Source organism: Accipiter gentilis, chromosome 2 (assembly GCF_929443795.1).
Source record: "Accipiter gentilis chromosome 2, bAccGen1.1, whole genome shotgun sequence".
NCBI lineage: Eukaryota > Metazoa > Chordata > Aves > Accipitriformes > Accipitridae > Astur > Astur gentilis.
In genome coordinates this window covers 18,474,937-18,489,984 of record NC_064881.1, presented here as the reverse complement: position 1 = coordinate 18,489,984, position 15,048 = coordinate 18,474,937, and the positions used below count along the sequence as shown (strand labels likewise).

Genomic DNA, 15,048 nt, shown 5'->3' with positions numbered 1-15,048 from the left:
GGTTTTTGAATGTAACAAAGAAAACGCGTATGGGGAATTGTTTTAGCCATGAAGCAACTTTTCCATCGTATGCTTTTAATCAAGTCATAAAGAGACTAGAAATATGACTGTGCTGAAAGGAATATTGGTTATACCTACATAAACCCCCATCTTCATCACTGCGGGACCTCTTCCCGCGCCAAACGATCCCTGCTGTCTGCACCGATCGCAGAGCGCGCAGGGAGGATCTCCCCTTTGCCCGAGGTACGGACCACGGCGCGGAGTCGTACGTGCCGACGTTTTTGGGGTTTTGAAGGGGCGCCGGTGCCGGTGCCACGTCGGGCTCCCCGAGCGCAGGGCAGACAAGCCCCGGGAAGGCTGCGCAGCCCTCTGGGACAACCGTGAGCTTGCTCCGCATCGGGCTTCGCGCCGGCAGCGTCCGAAGCTGGCACGGGCGCAGCGGTGGCGGGCGGCCTGGCTCGGTGCGAGCAGGACGCCAACAGCAGGCGAGCAGCAACGTGTACTGTGGGTTTGCGCTGTGTTTCTTCTTATTGCAGCCAGGCAGTGAATTGGATAACTTGGAGGAGATTCTGGATGACCTGCAGAACAGCCAGTTACCGCAGCTTTTCCCAGACAGCCGCCCAGGCGCGCCAGCGGGCTCGGTCGACAAGCAAGCCATCATCAATGACCTCATGCAGCTCACCAGTGACAGCAGCCCCGGCGCGGCCGTGGCCACCCAGAAACCAGCAATGAGGATTTCACAGAGCAGTGAGTCGCCCCCCCCCTCCCCCCCCCCCGCGCGGGCGTAGGACAAGCCAGCGCCTCCCCCCCCCCACCCACCCACTCACCCACCCGCGGGCGCCGGCCACTCCTGGCCGCGGGTCCCGGTCTCGCGCGGTGACGTGGCGCCACCTGCGGTCGTCCCGCGGCGCGGCGCAGAGGCCGGGGGTCGGTCACGCCTGGCCCACGCCGCGCGCCCGCCGCGGGGTTTGGAGGGAAGGGGGAGCCCTCGGCGTGAACCAAGCGGGACCCCTGGACCCCTGCGGGTCGCCGCCCTGCGGGTCGCTCCTCTCCGGCCGAGAGGGGCAGCTTCTAAAACCGCGAGACCAACAGAAAGACCTGCGATTAAGAGGAATGCCCAAGCTTCGTTGGAAGCCGTGGCTTTTAATTGAGTCGCTTCCAGCTGGCGGTGCTCCTTAGCTTTGTTCGTTAACTTACAAGTCGGCGTTGAGATGTTGGTCTGCCACCGTGGAGTAATGATGGCAGGCGAGCGAGACGGGAGTCTTACCCGCTATGAATGGTGAAGAAAATGGCATAAAAAGCCGCTGCTTCATTTTTTGATCCTGTTGGCTAGGGTGGCAGCATCTGCTTACTTCCTTAAACGTACACTGGTGGGTTTTTTATAAAACATAGGGCCTAGACGGTGTTGTTAGCCATTCTCATGATACTAAAATAACACCGTGCCACTTTCAAATGAACTCAAATTATCGGTTAGGTATGTCTAAAGAAATATTAGTATTAATATTAGTAATGAATATTAACGTTCAAATTCATATTAAAACCACGACAGATCCTTAAATTATCACTTGCTGTCAGCGTTGCTCAGAGAAAGATGCTTGGATTTAATGTACTCACTTTTGTAAGTACGAGGGTACTAACAGCTGCAGCATGTAAGTCAGAAGGAAATCTCTGCGCATCCAAAATCTTCAGCGTTTTCTTTCTGAAGCAAGGTCTGCTGGTTCCTGCCACAGTAGCCTTTTGGCTTTCCAGAATTAACCTGGCTTTAAAGCTGCTTTCAGAGCTACTGGTGGTACAGTAACAGTGTGATTGTAAATGAGAGTGTCTTGGTGGTTATAGTAGCAGTTCTGTAAAAGCAGCATCCTGTTTCCCATGTAAATTAAAACCCTAAAACTTTTTCTCCCAGCTCAGTCTTGTGTCTGTGCCTGATTCCTCTAGGGAACTTCTGCCTTGTTTTCAGTAAAAGAGCATACAGAAAACAGGTGCACAGAAATAGTGAGTGGCTTATATGCTCACAGAAAAGCAATGTAGAATGAATGTCAAATAATATACAATTCCAAAAGAAGTTTGGGTTTTTTAGAATTTTTTTTCTGAAGAAATAACCAGCTCTCATTTTACAGGTTTTTAATGAAAATACTTAAAATATTTTTTTTTTGGGGGGGGGGGAGAAAAAAGACTTGAAAGCTGCTAGATTTGCCAGATTGCTAGAGTTTGTTGTGTGGGGGACAGGGAATCTCCTTCAGTCCCATCCTGACCAAGAGTAGATAGAATATGTGATCTGAGCACCATCACATCTCATCAATTGTGTTGTTATTTTGTGCTGCATTTCCAGCTTTCCTTTTTGTAGGATCAGTGAGTGCTGGCAAAACTACTCATCTATGTGATTTTTCAGACTTCTGGGGCAAACTGTTCTGAAACTGTCACTGAAGTTCAGTTTCAATCCTTAGACTTTATGATTCCCCTAAGCTTGGGAAGGTCATTTTTGTCTCATAAGTAAGTTTTGTTTGCTTGTTTGAACAGACAGTCAAGACAAAATTTAGTTAGACGTTTGGTGTATGTGATGGGATATATTTCCTCTGCATGCATAGAAGCAAATTCACCTGGCAGAGAACTCACATTAAAAAAAAGTAAATATACAATGGGTTCCTGTAGTCTGGTTTTATAAAATAAGAAGAAAAGTCATAGACCTTTGTCATAAGATGTTTCTGTACTTTTTAACAAGCTTAATAAACCTCATCTAAGTTCTCAAATTCGAAAGTATCACAACTGTGAGGTAAAATAAGAAAGAAGTTCTTTAACTTCATTGTAATGTGGTGAATATAAAAATGCAGAAGTTGCTGTAAGGATGCCATTATATCAAGACTCTCCTAGGAGGAACTGTCAGGAAGTATTGCAAATAATAATTTCACAAAAATGGTTAATTTATTTGTATGTATTTTGCTGGTATGATTGGAAACGGAATCACAGGCACAAGGTCAGTGTTTGATTCATGTTCGAGAACTAGTTGTGCACATAGGGGATGCTTTCATGCACTGGAACATTGCCTAAAGACCAGCTGAGCCAGATGCTTGCCAGTCATGATCTGACGCTCACTTTCCTGAGACAGTCTGCAGTTTTCTTTGCAGAGGCTGATTTTAAGAGCACAAACCACCTCAACAGAACAAAATAGTTATATAAAGGTGACAGTAACCATCAAGCATGGTTCTGTTTACCAGAATATTATGGCGGCACAGCTCTAATTCTGGACTGCTTATTTGTTGGTGCAGAATCATGGAAGTATTTATTTTTATTGATGACAAAATATGTTAAAAAAAAAAAAAAAACCAAACAAACAAACAACAACAAACAAACCTTAAGAGGGAGATGTAGAAATGGGGCTACAGGATCTGATATAGACTCAATCTGTCCTTAATTTTGGTAACTTCTTCAGGGGCACAGCTTATGCTGGAAAACTTCCAAAACTGAGATAATTCCTAACAGTCTGCCTCCAGATGACATCTGCATGCAATTACAGTCCTACTAGGTATAAGATTAATTGGCAGTAGTATGCACATCACATAGTGGTATATTTTGTTATAGTGGCTGTTCTGTCAGTTAAATTGCACCATTTAAAGTTCTAAAACTACAGGTCATATCTGCTTTAGTGTCAGAATGTTCCATTTTGAAATTTACATAAAAATGTCAAGAAGGGATGTTTCTCAGACAGATATGGAGTGGGTAAATTATGCAGCATTAAATAGCTCAGCCCAAGAGCTTAAAGTGTGTTTGGGTTCGTTTTTGTTTTTTTTAACAAGTAAAGTTTCCATTCTTGTAACTTTGCTTTTTTCTTTGCTCCTCCTGTCTAGCTTTTAATAACCCACGAGCAGGGCAACTGGGCAGGTTATTACCAAACCAGAATTTACCACTTGACATCACACTGCAGAACCCAACAGGTGCAGGAACTTTCCCACCCATAAGGACGAGTAGCCCCTATTCAGTGATACCTCAGCCGGGACTGATGGGCAGGAATGAAGGGATGATAGGAAGTCAAGGAACTTTAGGCAACAGTAGCACAGGTAAGATGACTTTCCATTTTTTCAAATATACTTGAGTAATAGACTATAGTGTGTGTAACTTGATATTGGGTTATTGCAAGTGCAGGTTATTATAAGTACTTCCCAAAAAGTCTGGAAAAAATTGTGTTTCGTGGGCTGTTATGTATTGGCATATTTATTTTGAATTTCTGTTTCTGCATATTTTAAGTCCTGTTCTTTATGCGCTGCTTTTCACCTATCTGAAAACTTCTAGATGAACCCAGTGTATTGGCAATTAGAGGCTGTTCACATCAATGTTCCAGATTCGGCTGAGGCTTAGATAGGTAAAAATCCAATCTTTCTGCCTCGCAAAAGCAAATAAATGAACCGCTTGTCTCTAGAGGTAGTTCTTTCAGAACAAAATTGTGGGTAATACTGTTGCCTTTATGATGTGTATCTCTACAGACCTTGGTTTTGCCCTTGCTTATCCTTTATTTGCTAGCCTTGGTTCTCATTTTAAATTAAAGAAATACTAATGTTTTCGTTATTTTCTGAAACATAAACTTTCTGGGAACCATCAGATGCTGCAGTGGTATTACCTCTTGTCATGGATTATGCCTGATCTGTGGTGCATTGATTTCTTCCTGTTGCCCTAATATCGTACAAAGGTACCATAGAGGGTTTCACAAGAAAAGTCTGGCTGATTGACTTATTTCAACTAGTACGTAGCCTGAGACTAACAACCACTAAGAACTCTGAGTAAATAAATGGGTATTGTAAGTCCTTTCAGCTGGCTATTCACTCAAAATTTTATATATAGTTTGCATCAGTATTAAAAAAGACATGCTGCCAGACCCTGGAATATCCTATTTAAGCAGTTTAGAGGTCAACTTGTAGTCTTTCAAGTGTCCTATTACTTCCATGTTCTGTATACATATTAGAGAGTGATATTTATCTTGTGTATACAAGTTAGAGAGTATTATCTGTGTTCCTGCCATTTGCTCTAGCACACCACATATTTCAGCTGATGGAATACGTACATAAATAGAACAAACCTGAGGATGTAACACTGAATTTTGTACAGCAGCGGAAATAATGACCCTTTTCAGAGGGTTTTTCTCCTTGCTTATGTGTCACCAAATAATTGAACTGAGGAGTAATCATTATTTGTGTGGCTTTTAGTGTTCATTTAAGGATGATGCAAAATGCAACTGGAAAGACCAGTAGTCCAGTCTGAAATCGGTGTTTTATCTGCTGTCTTAACTGTATAAAACTGAAATGTATAAATACTATGAATGCACATCTTTGGGCTTGGGGGGTTTTTGTGTTGGGGTTTGGTTGGGGTTTTTTGGCTACTGTCAGGGTGTAGTACTCTATATATTCCAAGTGTAAATAAACTGTATCAGTTGTTTACAGTAGATGTAGGAGGACTTCCCCTAAAATAACGGTAATGAACTTCAGCATCTATCGGAAAGTTCCTGTGAGTAATTTCCCTGCACCATATATTGGTTCAAGATTATCTGGGTGAGCCTTGAAGCTAAGAAGGCTCTAGGTTCCGAATGAAAGGACTCACCAAAGATGTTTGCAGAATGCGAATTTAAATTCAATCCTTCTAATTTGTAAGCGTGTGTAGCAATAACATGTTGTTACTCAAGTCTTCATTCTCACTTAGCACTTGGAAAGTAAAGCACTGACACACACATCAGCAAACGTGATTCATTTCCTGAGGAAGGAAGTTAGGGCTATCCACACACCCTCGGCACCTGTTGCAGACTACATGTGGGAACACTCACTCTGAACAGCGTTTCGGAAATGATAAAAGGATCTTCCTCTTGTAAAATGTATAATAATCTCCAGTCCCTTGACTAAGCAGTGTAAGGCATCGTTCTGCAGCTTTGCACATCTGGACGGGCAGTTGTGGTACAATGTTCTTTGAGTGAAACTACCACATTTTCGTCGCTAAAAATGCAGCTTATCGGGCGGTTGTAATGCTAAAGCTGTTCTGAATCACGTGCTGGCACCTGAGTCTGTTTGGCTTTTGTGCAGGAATGATCGGTGGCAATGCCCCTCGGCCTGCCATGACATCTGGAGATTGGGGAAGCCAGGCTCCTGCTGTGAGGGTGACCTGTGCGCCCACAGCTAGTGGCATGAACAGGCCAGTGCAAGCAGGCATGATTCGCAACCCCACGGCCAGCATCCCCTTGAGACCCAGCAACCAGCCTGGCCCGAGGCAGATGCTTCCATCTCAGGTCATGAATATGGGTAAGTCAGGGCACGCGTAGAGTCATGCCTTTTGGCGTACACTGGATTGTCAAAGATGAAGCAGAAAAAAAAAAAAAAAAAAAAAAAAAAGACTCAGTTATAGATTTGACGAGAACTGTGTTCCACAGTGAAAGTTGGAAGGAAGTTGTTTAAAACACTAACTTTTAACACATGGATGGATATGAACAATTCCTGCTACTCTTTAGCTCCACAGTGATGTGGCCAAAGAAAGGGGATATGAAGTTGCCCTTGATTTTTAAAGACTGGAGGGGGTTTTAAGAGGAAACACTGTGAACATTGTAGTTGCTCTTGGTCACTTTTAAAGCAAGTATGTTATGATACTGACTATATACTATCTTTTTTTTTATGCTTATCTTACTAATTTTTGCATCTGTGATGTCATATCTGCTATTTTATGGTTTCAAACCACTTTCAGGTTCTCATGTTATTTACTCAAATTTTAAAATCAATTTGTAACAAAAGAATCATGATGCTTTTAAGTGTAATGTTACTGAAGTCTTAATGTTTTTGTTTGCTTTTACTGTAACATAGATAATCCAATGGAAATAATTAACATGAAAGTAGATTCTTTTCACAAGAGGTATGTGGTTATATTTTCTTTGATTAGGGCCATCTGAGTTGGAAATGAACATAGGAGGACCTCAGTATAGCCAACAACAGGCGCCTCCCAATCAGACTGCACCATGGCCAGACAGCATCTTGCCTATAGATCAGGCATCTTTTGGTAATCAGAACAGGTGAGTCTTAGTGTCACATCAAAACACAGGCCCGTGTTTTATACACCTCATGGAAGCAAAGTTCTGTATAAAATATTCACCAAACGTACATCAATTTAATGCTTGCTGTATTTTACGCTCGTGACATGTATACATGTTCCAGTAATACTTATAAATGCTCTTTTTGCCATTTCATGTGTTGGAAGAATTGGAAGTTCTGTATCACAGTGAATACTGTCAGTGTTTCGGGTAGCGGCACCACTTTCGCCTCTCGAGCATTAATGTGTGCATTCTGTCTGATTTTGCTGTTCTTATTGTTAACAGTTCTACTTAATGCTAAATGTGGGAAAATGCCAGAGCCTTTACAGTTATGACATAGCTGTTTTTTCCTGCAGCGGGGTAGCATTTTAAGTAGTGCAGGACATGGTTAACTTATGTTTTGTTTGGGGTTTTTTAATTGATCTAAGTTCTGTGAAAGATGAGGAAGGAAAGATGAAGTGAAAGGGAGACTGCCTCTTCCCTGAAGTTAGCTCCTTCTCAGGTAACCAGAACTACAGTTGGATCACAACTCATTAACTCATCTGTAATGTAATAACTTTGTTCATTATTAAGACTCTTAAATAATGCCAAAACTATGAAAAGCGGTTTACACTTCTTAAAAAAAGAGCCATGTCTTCTCCAAAAAGTTTGCAGCTTACATTGGAGAAACCGTATATATATATGGACTGTATAAGTAATACAGAATAAATAAGTAAATGAAAAATGTTGAAGTATTTTGAATTGCATAAATTGCGATATTTTTCAGTAGTAAATGGGAGCACTGAAAAGAAAATTAAGAGGAAGCGGTTGGAAAAAAGTGTGTTTGAAAAATGGTTGATCTTTGGACTACGTTGTCTTAATTTTCATTATGAATGGATGTCTGAAAATATTTTCTGTAAAATTAAGTGTGGCATTTTCTCTGTTACTTTTCATGCTTTTCAAGATGTTTCCTGGTGCTAATTCTCCCCAAGTTAGAGTGTCCATATGCCAAAAGCACTTTTTGCATAACTTAATTATTCACTTAAAAAATGACACCATAAAATAAAATACAGGGCCATGTTTGTTCAGCAAGCCAGGCAGATAATTATTCCATTTCGTTACCTTTGTTTTTCTCATAATTTCCTTGTAGCTGAAGATGGTGAAAAAAATTCCAATTGTGTTGCATCTGAAAGTTACCATATTTTGATCATTTACACCCAAAAAGAGATGACAAATTGCTCTGTGCTGCCATTTCTTATTTTACTAATCCCTGGGATTTGTATTTTTATAATCTGATTATTGTCATGACTATTAAATTTGATAAAAGTTAAATAGTGAGTAAAAATAATTCTTTTCGAGAAAAATTAAACATTATCATTGTGGTATATAAAAAAAGGGGGGGGAAACAAAGTAATTGTCATTATTTAACATACAGAATTTGACAAATGTTTTAAACTTTTTCTTATCATATGTATTCATGCCCATTTACAATTTGAGGGAGTTTTTTTGGCTAGCCTCATTGATTATTTTTCCAGGTCATAGATCCCTTCTTGTAAGTCATCTTTAAAGTTTGCAAGCAATTTGATTCAAAGGATTTTTTTCTTTTTTTTGCTCTTCCCTTTTACTGATTTATAATTCCATCTGTGAGAGTTATAGAAATTCCTCTATATATGAGAACGATTAATACTTTGCGATGTTTTAAAGGTACATCATTATATATCCTTATTTTTATTCTTTACAGTCCAGGATCTAATTAAAAAGAATATGTTTTTGTTAGTTTTCCTGCATGCCATCCTTTGGGGTTTTAGGCGTATGGCCTGACGATGCAGCTCTTTCCTTCTGCTTAGCTTTGACATCGAGATTAGACTTCCATGGCAACCATATATCTCATTATGGAAACTAAATACACAAACATGTTTCTTTGTTTTTCCAAACAGACATGTAAAAAGGGTTCACATATAGTGCTGTTTCCTCCCTCCATGTGTGACAGCTTTTGTTGTCTCTGAGCAATTATCTGGGATGAGACTCTGCCATGATGTGCATATAGTAGCTGCCCTTGCTTGCAGAATGCTTTGCTCTTTATGTTTTCTATTGTAGTCTTGTAGTATTGTGTGTGAAGTAGGGCTCGTGTGTGAAATGCAAAACAAAAATATGTCATTTGGCTGCAGATAAGGTGTTACTTAAGATTTAGTTTGTTTCTTAGTAAGTTTTGTCCTTTGGGTTTGGAACAAACCTTTATTCTGCCTTTGTAACTGTAAGTGTGCTTTGCATACAAATTCAGGGGTGAGGTAAGCAGGATTTATAGAGCCAGCACACTCTGCCTGACAGTATCCAAATTCTTGCTGACACCCTTCTGAGGCATATAACCAAGTGCATAAACGGGTACCCAAGTGTGCAATTCCATAAGATGGGTTGAGCTGATGCAGTGTTTTGCTGCAAACAAAAAGGGGAATGTCCTTTTCCCCCTGCTCCCTCATGCTTCTGGCCAGCTCTTTCAGATGTTCGGTTTGTGCGAGCTCAGACAGTCCTCGGACCCTTCCATGACCTCTTCAGCTTGCTTAGTCTGATAGAAGACCAATTAAGAAGAGTGTCTGTGGAAATCAGGTCTTTTTCTACTTGTGATAGTATATTTAATCTAACATCTAAATTTCAAAATTACAGTTAGTTAAAAAAAGTTATTTAGTCTTCTGTGTTCAGTGACTATATTCTATACTGATTTCTGTACTCCTCTGTTGACCCTGTAATATGAAATCAGCACTCAGGCATACCTTTGGTCTGCTTGCTTACTTGTCGGATACACCATGCTTGTAGGGTCTTGACAGGCATTAATCACGCTATTTAGTTATTTCTTTGTGTAACATAACTTTAATCCAGAATAGTTTTCTAAACAAAATTGGCAGTGATTAAAATAATTTCTGTCTCCACTTGTTAGTTCAATTTGAGTACTAATCCTCTGGTATTATTCCTTGTTTTTCAGCAGCTGTTTACCAACGCTGTGTTCATGTTTTGACAGGCAACCGTTTGGCAGCTCACCAGATGATCTCTTGTGTAATCATCCTTCATCAGAGTCACCAAGTGATGAGGGGGCTCTCCTGGATCAGCTTTACATGGCATTAAGGAATTTTGATGGTTTAGAAGAAATCGACAGGGCTCTAGGAATACCAGAACTAGTTAGCCAGGTATACTGGACATTGCATTGCATGTATTAGGTATTGCATTTAAAGGATATGTTGTCAAGGTGGAGGTAAAATGTTTGTTGAAAAAGGGGATTATAAAACGCTTCTTGCAAGCTAGGATGGAGTTACATATTTTGGTGGAAGTCCATCTAACAGCTCAGGGTCACCTGAAAAGCTTCCTTCAGCCCTAGGTTTAGTCTTCCTTCCTCTCCCATGGCACGCTTGTCTAGCTGTCCTGCTTGTGACCTGTGCTGAGCCACTTCTCTTTATGCAACTAACCTGACCAAAACCAAAAAATTAACAGGCTTCTGCTTATCTGGTGGTCAGAGGAACAACTCTGTGGGAGAAAGGTAAGACCACGGCCAGGAACAAGGTATAGGAAAGAAGAAAAAAGAATATGAAGACCTAGGAGCAGAAGAGCAAGATCAAGACCTTTGTGTGATGAGGGCAACAAACTTTTGCATGAGCAAACCTGTAATGTGTAATTTCACCTGTAGTTTTCCCTTAGCTGATTAATATGTGTTAAGGGATGAGTTTCACCTGAAGCAGCTGATTGCATTCCAAGCACTTAAAACTGTAGGGTTTTTTTAAAAATTACCAATGTGCTTTCTAAACTTTGCAGCATGAATTTGTTCTATTCTTTTTCATCCACCCACCCACCCCCCCCAACCCCCTGTTATTTTTTATTAGCTTCCAGTTGCTTCTTGTCCATTTTAGTCTTAGATGACGCAAAAAAGTGTGGTTAAAAAAAAGGGGCGGGGGGGGAAGTTAGCATTTGATGTTTCTGGCATCAAAATTGTATTTCCAAAAATAGCTGTACGTCTCTATGATGATTTAATATTCTCAGACAAACCTAGAATACCTATTTCATTTCCCAGCACTCATCAGCATCCTGAGCATAACTTCTGAACTAGCTCTGCATTTTAGATATGAAATAGGACCAATGAAGTCCTGCTTTGGACATGCAAAAACCATCTCCAAGCCTATTTGGTACTACACAGAACTCAGTGAGGTGTTAAGCTGGAGATATAATTTATTGGTGAACTTCAGTTTTGCAGTGTGAAACTGTCATGCAATATGACATAGCTTTTGGAATACCACCACGAAAAAAATATGAATAATGTTTTGTTTCAAACTAAGTGGTAAATATCTTTCTATTTAATTAATATTTCAGTGGAAACAGTTGAAGAATTTTGCAGATAAGAGAACTGTTGCATTTTAGAACGTGTTTTTTAAATATCTATCAAACATTTTATAGGAGCTTAAAGTCTTTCTTTGATGAGGGCACTAAAATTTATATTAACTTGATTTCCAAGGTCAATGTGGAATAAGCTATAAAATTATTCTGGCTAGAGCAAATATTAGGGGAGTATCTAGAATGCAGTTTAGAATTATGTTAGCTTTTTTATGCTAACGGATAATCAGTTTGTGCAAAAGTGCCCTGAAAGAACTAGGCACTCTGTTCACATTAACTCTTGTAATAGTTTCAGGCATCATTATTGGAAGCCATTATTTTGTTTAAAGATACTGATAAAAATCTACTTTCTTATCCTTATTCATTCGTAACATCTTTGGATTTATCTCAGATTCAATGGCAAAAATATGCTGGCATCACTTCATTTACAGATTTTCATATAGCATTTGGCATGTCAGGTTTTTACTCCTTAGCAGAATGATACAATGGCTGTATTAAGAACATGACAAACATTGTGGGTCCTTGTTTAAAAAAAAAAAAAAAAAAGAAAGAAAAAATAAAAGAGACGAGGAATTTGTCTCCATGAATATGTTTTGGCACTCAAAACCACAATTCTGTTTAAGTTTTATATTTAGGTAAAGAAAATCTATGTAATTTTCTGTTTACAAACATTCACATCCTAGAAGGTTGGTTTTGCAAGGTGACCGAATTAGTCTGGTATAATCCTGGTAAAAGCCACATCCCGCCAACTGTTTCTATTGTTCCCGTACGTCTGCAGAGCCAAGCCGTCGACCCGGAGACCTTCCCCAGCCAGGAGTCGAGCATCCTGATGGAGCAGAAGGCGCCGGTGTTCTCCCAGCAGTACGCAGCGCAGGCTCAAATGGCGCAGGGCAGCTACGCGCCCATGCAGGACCCCAGCTTCCACCCCATGGGGCAGCGCCCGGGGTACGCCGCCCTGCGCATGCAGCCGCGGCCGGGCCTCCGGCCTGCCGGCATCGTGCAGAACCAGCCGAACCAGCTGCGGCTCCAGCTGCAGCACAGGCTCCAGGCGCAGCAGGTACATCCCCCTCCGTGCCCGGTTCCGTGCGCCGCAGCGCAGGCACCTCTCCTAGGCAGCACGTGCCGTCAGCTCGCTCCGAACAGGCCGGGTCTTGAGCGCGTGCCCCGTTTTGTTACGGCCTAATTCCGCTCTCAGACTGAAAACACCGGCCGTAACAAGTTTTGCCGAGACAGTACCTTGCGCCTTCTCTCTCTTGTTCTTTTTTTGCACCTTCCCGTCATTCATTCTATAATACTGTGCGAGAATGTGCCTAGTATTTAAGCCCAGGTCTCGCTAATTCTTTGAGCAAGGCTACCGTGGTGCTTCTTGTTCTATAAGTCTTTTTCTGTTTGTTGTATCTTGACTCTCTCAGCAATCTAATTGCTTTTATTGCTGCCTGTTACCTACATCCTTTTTTTTCCTTGGCCTTGGTCTTTTTTTGAGTTGTTGTTTCTGGTTTCGTTTTTAAATCTATAGGTTCATAGTACAATAAATAAGATATTAATGCTTTTCTAGGGGAAAGATCATTTCTGCCTTCGAACGTCAGGTTAGGGTCTAATTCAGAGTAAACATCAACAGTCCAGTCCCAAAACCAAAAAGGACATGAACTGTAAAGGCAGCATGTTTGGTAAACAGCTTAGCGCCTGTGTTGTTACTTGTATGGTGTGTTGTCTCCTTAATAAACAGGATTCAGTAAATGATAAGAGGACTTGAGCAGGAAAACTAGTCCCTGCTTGAATATGTAAAACTAGGTCCTCAAGCTACCTGATCGGGAAGTAGATGTATATACCTCTGTACAGAAAATTTCCCTTTTCTTGTTTTCCTTCTAAAAACTTTCGGGGTTTGGTGTTGGGGTTTGGGTTTTTTTTCTTTAGAATCGGCAGCCACTGATAAATCAGATCAGCAGTGTCTCCAATATGAATCTGTCTTTGAGACCTGGAGTGCCAACGCAGGTGAGAGAAATAGCACTTTCAAAAAAAAAAAAAAAAAAAAAAAATCATTTTCTTTTCTTCTCCCCCCCCACCCCCAGTTAAATACAGTATTAATGCTATGTGGTAAATACATACAATAAATTCTAAAGCTTGAATACAGCTAATGCAGTCTGTATAATACAAAGTATTTTGCTGTTTTGTTTCTGAGAGTCTTTCTCATATTTACGTGGGGTGGATGGTTGTTTACTAGAGATACGATATAACTGCATTTTTAACCAAGCTTCTCATTTCCGAAAGATGCATTTTCTTAATGAGCTACTCTATTTGCAATTACAAATCGCTGCAACATTAAGCACTGGTATTATTTCAATTACTGACTCTTGCACTGCTGGAAGTCTTTTCCAGCAGAAGTATTAATAGGATTATTTTCTCCTGTTTAATATTATTGTTAGTTGTGTGGTGCGGAAAAAAAAAAAAGCTGGAATCTTCCAGGTTACTCCAGTGGAGATGCCTCCACTGGTCAGGTTGCCTTAGAAGGGGTTATTGATAGGTGGCGGTGGTTTTCCCTGCAGGGCCCTATCAACGCGCAGATGCTGGCGCAGAGGCAGCGGGAGATCCTGAGCCAGCACCTGCGGCAGCGGCAGATGCAGCAGCAGCAGCAGCAGCAGGTGCAGCAGCGGACGCTGATGATGCGAGGGCAGGGATTGAGCATGACCCCCAGTATGGTGGCCGCCGGTGGCATACCAGCAACCATGAGCAATCCGCGGATCCCGCAGGCAAATGCACAGCAGTTTCCGTTTCCTCCAAACTACGGTACTGGTTCCACGCCCCAGTGCATTTTGGCAGTCCTTACTCCCCCGTGTTCCCCCAAGCGCTGGGTCCAAGCCCCCCTCCCACAGCCCCTTGCCTGGCTCCCTGGGAACGATGGGATACATGGAGGTTTGGGCCCTTTGGGAGTCCTTAAATGCAATGTAGTGCCTTCTACTTTCCTAGCTCTAGTACCCCGTATTCTCCAAGCACCGCTCTTTTTTTGAGCAATAGCAGAAGTGCAATGTGTGTTTGTTTAGATATATGCAGATAAAAGCGTGTATGCACACACAAACGCATACATGTGTATGTATTGCCTTGATGGACTCTGAATTTTGACTGAACTAACCAAACCAACATACACGATAAAAGTGCAAATGAAGAAGAAGATGTGAACTGATGTTGGCGAACAGCATAAAGTGACCAGAAGCAAAGCTGTATGTAATTTTTTAAATTTTGATAATGAGATATTGCTTAAATATCAGATTCTTCCCCAAGAAAGAGAATTCTTCATGTCTACATTATAATGTAAAATTAACAACTAACTGTTGAATTTAAATGATATAAATTAGCTTCAGATAAGGCATTCCCTTCCGTCTCCTTAAACCTGTGTGTAATACAGTAATTAATACCATTTTCTTTGTATGTTTTACAAAGCTGCATACCACTTTGTTCTGGGTGTGCATGGGGCAGTTGCCTCCATACGGTTATTGTTTTACAGCTTCTTTATCTATAAGTATTATATAAGTTATATTACTATTATATTAAATAATGTTATGTGCAAGTTCTGCTGATAGAACAAACTATGTTCATCCAATTCTAAATTTGTTACCTACTCTTACTGATGTTACCCTTCACACCAGTTTCTAAAT

At 41.0% G+C, this 15,048-nt stretch overlaps 1 protein-coding gene across 6 annotated transcripts in view; it reads left to right on the top strand.

Moving 5' to 3' along the window:
* Positions 1-15,048, top strand: part of NCOA2 (nuclear receptor coactivator 2) — a 199,144-nt gene that overhangs the window by 166,779 nt on the left and 17,317 nt on the right. For 5 of the 6 annotated variants that reach the window (XM_049818258.1, XM_049818240.1, XM_049818250.1 and 2 more), the window contains 8 exons: positions 537-747; positions 3,843-4,052; positions 6,057-6,272; positions 6,901-7,030; positions 10,041-10,206; positions 12,177-12,455; positions 13,313-13,390; positions 13,942-14,182. In XM_049818258.1, coding sequence (XP_049674215.1) covers positions 537-747; positions 3,843-4,052; positions 6,057-6,272; positions 6,901-7,030; positions 10,041-10,206; positions 12,177-12,455; positions 13,313-13,390; positions 13,942-14,182 — 1,531 coding nt within the window. The remainder of the gene's footprint in view (positions 1-536; positions 748-3,842; positions 4,053-6,056; positions 6,273-6,900; positions 7,031-10,040; positions 10,207-12,176; positions 12,456-13,312; positions 13,391-13,941; positions 14,183-15,048) is intronic. The other variant, XM_049818282.1, reaches the window with a different exon arrangement.